The sequence below is a fragment of the Macrobrachium nipponense genome, chromosome 1, assembly GCF_015104395.2.
Source record: "Macrobrachium nipponense isolate FS-2020 chromosome 1, ASM1510439v2, whole genome shotgun sequence".
Taxonomy (NCBI): Eukaryota; Metazoa; Arthropoda; class Malacostraca; order Decapoda; family Palaemonidae; genus Macrobrachium; species Macrobrachium nipponense.
Window position 1 is genome coordinate 40450184 of NC_087200.1, and position 8502 is coordinate 40458685.

An 8502-nucleotide genomic window follows, 5' to 3' on the forward strand; every position below is an offset into this window, starting at 1 on the left:
ATGGTACGTCGTAGAATATTTGCTTCTGAATGAGTCCCACTTTTCCTTACTTACATAATCATTGCCTTATATTTTTAACGCAGAGAATTCAAATTTTTTTCTCTAAAATAGGAAAAAAACACATAATAAGTTTAGGAATCAAGATTTCAATCCTTCAGAAATACATAATAAAAACGTGAACAATTAAAGCTGTTTCTAGTGGGTCATTTCTGCTATTATTTGTAAGAGTTAAATCATAAAGAACTTCATAACTCATTTCGATAACTCCTGATTGACCACATTCTTGCTACACTAGGAGAAGGTCTGTAAAGTACCATAGGACACTGCTGGCTTAATAATGAACAATAGTTTGTCAGGAAAACAACTGAGTCTCGTAAATGCAAACTGAAAGGTTTATAGATGGTTCTTGTATAAGAAAACTTACGCCAAGGTGGTGTAGTTAAAGAAAATATCTTTCACTCACGCGCGACCAAAATATTTGCCACCAATGGATGACCAAAGGGAAAGTATCCCCCATTTTCTTTAGCAACTGTTTTGTATCATGAGATATGTTCACAATAGGTAAACATTGCGGCATGTTTTTTTTTTAGCCCTTACTATATATATGTGCCAAATGTAGTAACAAGGAATAGAGAACATTAATTATTCATCATTATGTAAAATGCTCTGAATGTATAGAATATAACATAAAATGGCATTCAATCTAGTCTTTGGAGTATAAGGTTAGATAAAGTCTATAAATTCTCGTCATAATCCTACTTAAGAAAGAAAGGCTGTACTTTGTGCGTACACGCATAAACACACACACACACACACACACACACACACACACACACACACACACACACATATATATATATATATATATATAATTAAAATATATATAATATATATATATATAATATATAGAAATAAAACACATATATGTATATATACATATATATAAAGTTACCCTCAGTAATCCTATGCCAGTTGAGAGGTGAGAATTAGAATGTTAAGTTCTCGTAGTGGATGTAATACAGAGGCAAATTTTTTATTTATTTATTTATGTATCTTTTTTTTTGATGAACGGTAAGATGTTCGAGAAAGGGCCCTGTAAGAAATGTCCTTGTCATCGAGAATTCACCTAGTCTGTCTTTGCATCTTTTAACCCATAAGATAAACTAGATAACGTTCAATTCCTCATCAAATTAGTTCCATGAATAAAAAGTAGTTAGCAGTCATGATTCCCGTTGTAAACAAATAGTAGGAATTAATCAATACTGGAGTCCTGTGCTCATAATTACGTCCACCTTTAGACAAGAATCGTAAAACGCCAGGAGGATCGTTACCTGAATGAGGGCGATCCTCTCCTTCGGGTCTTCCGATGTTATGCCAAGGTCTCTCTCTCTCCGGCTTTCCCTCTCTTGCGATTCCCGTGACGTCACGCCATTCATTGAGGCGGGAAAGGTATTAGCGGAAGGAAGGTAGGGTTAGGGGCGGAGGGAGCTGGGGAAGTGACGCCTATACCTTAACCATACAGGTAAGTGGGGGTGGGTGTTGGGGGTTGGGAGGTCAGTGAAACGATGGATATATAAGACGATACTTTGCCCGGCTGATCAGTTCCCACTTCCTTCCTTCTGCAATCATGGCTCTTAAGGTAAAGATAACGTCGTTCTTATTTTTGCCGTAAAGCCACCATGATGTAGTGTATAAGGGTCTTCAGTTATTTCAATTCCTTCTGTGGGATTTCATTTCAAATGTCAAGATGTTAAACTGTTTCTGTTAGGGGATTGTTGAACTGGTTATCCTAAACTCTAGATAAGATGGTGCTTCTGCTTTGTAGAAATCCTCTTACTGGGAAGGTTACCATAGGTTTTTTTCTGCTTCTGCAGAAACTTCCATCCATTCCACCACCAGGAACGTTTCCTTTTTTTTTTTTTTTTTTTTTTTTTTTTAAGGAATTATTTAGGGAACATTGTGTCTTTCATAGAATAGTTTTCGATTGTGTTTTACCTTTTAATTTCAGGTCGCTCTTTTCGCCGCTGTTGCAGTGATTTCAGTCTCTGCTGATTCTCCCCGCCCTCCTGCTCCTTCTTACAGTGCTCCTGCTCCTTCTTATAATGCTCCAGCTCCATCTTACGGAGCACCCTCTCCATCCTACAATGCTCCAGCTGCTACGGTAAGGTTGTCTAAATATTAAAAGGTTCCCAATGTTGTTTCCATGTACTTTATTTTCTGAATGTGACCATAAGTGGAAAAAAGAAACGGTTTTCAACCCATTAAACTAAAAATAACTGTAATGTTGACAGGGCCCAGCGCAGTACGACTTCAACTACGCCGTGAAGGACGACTACTCCGGCAACGACTTCGGACACCAGGAATCCCGCGACGGATACAACACTCAGGGATCCTACTACGTTCAACTTCCCGATGGTCGTAGGCAAAAAGTGACGTACACTGTCAACGGAGACTCAGGATACGTGGCTGAAGTGACCTACGAAGGGGAAGCCCAGTATCCTCAGGCTTCCGGGGGATACCAACCAGCTCCTAAAGGCGGATATGCCTAAGGATAAATGACTGGGGAAATGTTGTATATTTGAATAGTTCACTGATTATTCGAACACTCTTGTTATATTTATTATGTATTTTATGTGTAGATGAAAATGCAGTAATGAAAAATTCCATGTGTTTCTCCATCCTTATATTATAGAAAAGAATTGTTAACAAAAGCTGATGTCAACTAAACACTTTAAAATCTTTCCCAATAATACATGAGACCAGAACTAATACTTTTTTAAAGCAGGCAAATCAAAAATTAGATACCAAAAAAAGAAACTTTTTGATAAAGCAAAATTTTGTAAGCTATGCAGAACATTATATCTAATAAGTTTCAGGAAACCAGTGATGTCTTGATTCTCAGTTATTTGAATAATAAATGATACAAAAACAGAAAGGATTCATTTAAAGAAAGAAATAAAATAATATTAAATATACATTATAACTAAAAATGTCTGATGATGCTGATTTATTTCATGTTATTTTTCAATTATTGACGTATGTCGTAATCTCAAGATCTGAAGAAATGAAATGAAACATAAAATATATAATTTTCCTTAGATGCCATTCACTGAATTGATGGTATGAAAAGTAGATATTGTTTCCGGTGTTCTCACTGTACTGTTTATGATTAAGATCTCGGATACTATTGAAAGACAAAATGTCTATCCAAAGGAGGAAACGTTAACTTAATTTCATCTGTGTTAAGGTAAAAAAGAAAAAAAAATATACTAGTATATTCAGATAGTGCTAAAGGGATTTTGGCAACAATTCTTTGACTTTAATTATGTTAATGAGTAATTCTTGACGTTAGCAGCTAGAATGCAAATTCTCTGAGTATATGAGTTCGTTTGTAAGTTTTAAGCGAGTTTAATTCTTCTATTCCCATCTTGTATAGAAATCCTGTAGAATATGCAAGTATTTATCGTACAAACGGAATACTACTTCCACAGACAGCACACAACAATAGTTCCCAGCGCATACATGGGAATGAAGTTGCTAGCCAATTGCTACTCTCCACTTTGGCTGGAATACTCAAGAGCTGACCAAATATTAAGAGCACAAACGGAATATGCCTAAATTGTGGAAAGTTCTAGTAACTGGTTAGTAGTTAGGATCTAGTAGCTGAAACGAAAATTCAAGGTGACTGGGTAGTATCTAGTACAGAGTAACACACACACACACACACACACACCACACACACACACACACATATATAATATATATATATATATATATATATATATATATATATGATATATATATATATGCAATATTTGTCTTTATTAATGGGTCTATTGAATGAGATTCTTAATTTTACTTTCAACGTCTTCAAAAGTGGCGGATGGTAAACACGGCAATTCTTGGAGTCTGGAGAGTTGCATTTCCATTGACAGTAAAACTCTCTTTCTAGGATAATGTAAAATAGGCAAAAAAACACAGCCCTAATGAAAGAAGAAAAATCTCTCTCCATCTAAGAAACAATTAGTCTTATTGAATGAACACTGACTAAGGTTAATAAATGTAAGGTGATATGACCCACCCAAATTGGTACATAACTTTTTACCCAAGGTGGTTTACACACTTGTTGAATTTAGTTATGGAATTTGAAATAATATGAGACATACTCTTAATCGATCCGATGTAAAGAATTCTTCACTTTCTAAGCTTTGCCTGGGCATTATCATTTTCTGATGTTTCGTGAAATGCCTCTTTTGCAATATCTCCTTCCATATTAGCTGATGCTGGAAGTCTTGGTATAAATCTGTAAAGGTTAAATTTACCTATGCGTCTTCAATTTTAGAAATTAATGAACAATCCCTCGGGTCAAAAATACACCGAAAAATCCTCGTCCAACGAAATTTTCTCGCACAATGCGCTATAGAGGTGAGGTCGAACTCGCATCAACACTGAATAAATGTGAAAAATTTGCTAATCTTGTGAATATGGAGTCATTAAGGTCACAACCTGTCGTGTGCTGCCTTTTAATGGTAAAAGAGGCCAGCGGAATTTTGCATTCCAAAATAACTGTGCATATGAAGCGTGATGCTTATCGTGCCCTTCTACTGATTTATAACTTCCTATTGTTATCTCTCTCCTCCTGTTCGGGATTAGACAATCTACAGCCTGTTCTAATGATGAGAGGAGATCCGGACTTCAAGTAGCCTCTTGGTACATCCGATGCCGGACTTTCAGTAGCCTCCAGGTACATCCGATGTACCAGGAGGCTGCTAAAAGTTCGAAGCTCCTCTCACCAGGGAGTTAGTTTTAGAACGGGCTGTCGATTGTCTAATTCCGAACAGTCCAAAGTAATAAATTACAGAAAATTTTTTAAGACGCATAATATTATAGATGCTAAGGATTTTAGTATTGTGGAGAGAACCCTATAAGTAAAGGAGTTAACCACACTCGAATCTATCATAATCAAATTAACTGTCCCTACCCTTAAACGCCAATCAACTTCTACCCAGCTGTTCATCGCTTAAAGTACCTGATATAACTTCATTATTTATATTTATATTCACCCCTCTCATAACCCTTGCATTGGTTTCCTCTGTCAGTTTGCTTTACATTACCGGTGTGGGCAGGTGTCTTTTTCTTTTCATGTTGTGCCTGGCCTTCTTCGGCTGTTCTGTTGTTTTTTATATATAATATTTTGAATTTTTTCCAATATCTTTTAAATGATTTTTTAAGGTTGTCTCTTGTTTCAATTGTCTTGTAACATGGTGTTAACAAGTATATAATGTGTATACCTCTTACTGTTTATACGCAATTACTGTTTTTTCAGCCTGGAAGATGCATGAAAAGATACGAAATGCCGGTTTATTAAATGGATAAAAGAAAAAGAACGCCTTTCCGTAACCCTATTTTGTCTATATATATATATATATATATATATATATATATATATATATATATATATAAACTGGGGTTGATAACCTAAGCCTTTCTGGTTAGAGATAGATGCAAAACGCTGGATTCCTCGCAGATGCTGAGATGAAAAACAAATAGGAAACATGTCGTGTGCATAACTGAGTTCATTGACGCATTCCAAAGACATGAGTTACTTACGGGAAACGTTATCGAGTTTCATGTATGTAGCATGCGTGTATCTGTACATCGGTTAGCGGGTGTGCGTTCGTAATACGAATTACAGAAGTTGACATATAATCTCTTGTATGAGAATGAAAGGTGGACTCCCTGAATTTGGTTTATAGAGTGTGGAACACGCCACAGAAGAGGCGTTAGAAGTTAATATTTATAGTGACTAATCTTAGCTTTTAAAGAAGGGTAGTGAAGTGCGCTACACATTCTATTGACAAACTTTAATGTTTAATTATGGCCTCTTTATTTCAGATTGATTCTGATGTCACTAATTAATAATGAATTCTCTTGATTTAATTATGGCAAGTATTGTTAACTTAACTATGACAAGTATTGTTAAGGACTCAAAATGTAGTCAGACATATGGGGGAAAAAGACCAACTTACGTACAAGATGTTTTGTTGAAAGAGTAACAGTGTTTAGATGGGTTTTCTTGGGGATTTCATTTAATACTTATTATCCCTATATATCTATGTCAGCCAATTGGGAAAATAAAGGTTATAGTTTTGTAGATCGGGAGTTTGAATATGTCTAGAATTGGATATTTGACTTTTAGCTAGTTTCAGACGGCGACTCTTACAGGGAAGCATGAAAGGTAGGTCACGTTATCAAGTTAGGAATCTTTTTCATTTATTTAAACGAGTGTCATTTTGACCTCGTAAGACATTATAATATTATGATAAGATATGATAATATATAATATAATATATATAATTATAATATTTTTAAAATTTCACACAACCCCACAACACACACACACATATATATTATATATATATATATATATATATCTATATATATATATATATATATATATATATATATATTACACGCACACGCGCGCACACACATATATATGTATATAATATATATATATATATATATATATATATAATATATATATATACATATATGTATATAGGTTAACTTCAATAATCTCATGATTGTTAAATGTTTTTAGATGAAAATTAGAATATCAGGTGTTTGCAATGGAGATAATGACAATGGAAACCTCCACTTTTTCTGTTCAACAGAACACAAGATCTTCACGAGTGGCAGCAGCTACCTGAATTGTCCTTGGCACCGAAGATACTTATTCTAGTCTGTCTTAGCTCCTTTAAAATCATAAAATACATTAAATTCGATTCAGTGCCTTTTCAAGTTAATACAATGATAAAAGTAGTTTGCTGGTATTCACGATTCCCGTTGTAACTCCATGCAAAAAGAAAAATTATTAAAATGATGTCAATTAATCATAGGAATTAATCAATACTGTAGTTTTGTGTTCATAATTACTCCCACTTTTTCACAGTAATCCCAAAGCGCTGCAGGGGTCGTTACCTGAATGAGGGCGATCCTCTCCTTCGGGTCTTCTGATGTTATGCCAAGGTCTCTCTCTCCGGCTTTCCCTCCCTTGCGATTCCCGCGACGTCACGCCACTCATTGAGGCAGGAAAGAATGGCGAGGGGAGGTGGGGGAGGAGTTAAGTTGGAGCGTGGGATTCCAGTGGGACGATACATATATAAGACGATACTCTGCTCGGTTCATCAGTTCCCACTAACTTCCTTCAGCAATCATGGCTCTTAAGGTAAAGAGATAACGTTGGTCTTATTTTTACCACAAAACCTCTATGATACAGACCTCATATTTACCTCGGTAACTTCAGTGACATTGCATTTCAGATGTCAGGATCTTAACCATTTCTATAAAGATATTGAACAGATTATTCTACAAGAATGCGCCTCTACGTTTTAGAAAACACTGATTCAAAGGCCCTTACAAGAGAAGTTTCCTGTAGGATTGTTTTCCACTCCTGCAGAAACGTCCCTCCATTTCACCTCATGGAATGTTATCTTTGTCAAAGAAGGGAAAGTGCCAAAGGAACATCCTTATATAGAAGCTATCGGTTGTTTAACACTTTTCATTTTCAGGTCGCTCTCTTCGCCGCCGTTGCAGTGATTTCAGTCTCAGCTGATTCTCCTCGCCCTCCCGCCCCTTCTTACAATGCTCCTGCTCCTTCTTACAATGCTCCAGCTCCATCTTACGGAGCACCCTCTCCATCCTACAATGCTCCAGCGGCTGCGGTAGGGTTGTCGAAATATCAAAAGGGTTCCCAATGTTGTTTCCATGTACTTTATTTTCTGAATGTGACCATAAGTGAAAAAAAGAAACTGTTTTTAACCCATTAAACTAAAAATAAATGTAATGTTGACAGGGCCCAGCACAGTACGACTTCAACTACGCCGTGAAGGACGACTACTCCGGCAACGACTTCGGACACCAGGAAACCCGCGACGGATACAACACTCAGGGATCCTACTACGTTCAACTTCCCGACGGTCGTAGGCAAAAAGTGACATACACTGTCAACGGAGACTCAGGATACGTGGCCGAAGTGACCTACGAAGGGGAAGCCCAGTATCCTCAGGCTTCCGGGGGATACCAACCAGCTCCTAAAGGCGGATATGCCTAAGGATAAATGACTGGGGAAATGTTGTATATGTGAATAGTTCACTGATTATTCGGACAATATTGTTATATTTATTATGCATTGATTTGTAGTAGATTGAATGCAATAAAGAAAAAGCCCATATGTGTTTCTCCATCATTATATATACAAATTTGATTACGAACAGTTTATGTGATGTCAAGTAAATTCTCTGAATTCCTTTCTAATCAAAGTATTTTTAAATCAGGCAAACCAAGAGTCAAATTAACGTAAGTATGAACTTATTAATAAAACAAGAAATATGCAAGAGATGCAGAATACAATATTATCACAGATATGAGGATTTTTTGGTCTTTTTATTTTTTTTTTATTTATATGTAGTTCAGCTCCAGTACAAGAAAATCCATATG

The 8502-nt window shown here is 36.1% G+C and overlaps 1 protein-coding gene across 1 annotated transcript; it reads left to right on the plus strand.

Annotated features, from left to right (window-relative positions):
- The first annotated feature begins 1614 nt into the window (after positions 1-1614).
- LOC135218748 (cuticle protein 18.6-like) lies at positions 1615-8234 on the plus strand. Its single transcript, XM_064255198.1, has 5 exons — positions 1615-1639; positions 2009-2161; positions 2292-2543; positions 7575-7727; positions 7859-8234. The coding sequence occupies exons 1-5, from the start codon at positions 1628-1630 to the stop codon at positions 8114-8116; spliced, it is 828 nt and encodes a 275-aa protein (XP_064111268.1). The 5' UTR covers positions 1615-1627; the 3' UTR covers positions 8117-8234.
- The last annotated feature ends 268 nt before the right edge of the window (positions 8235-8502 follow it).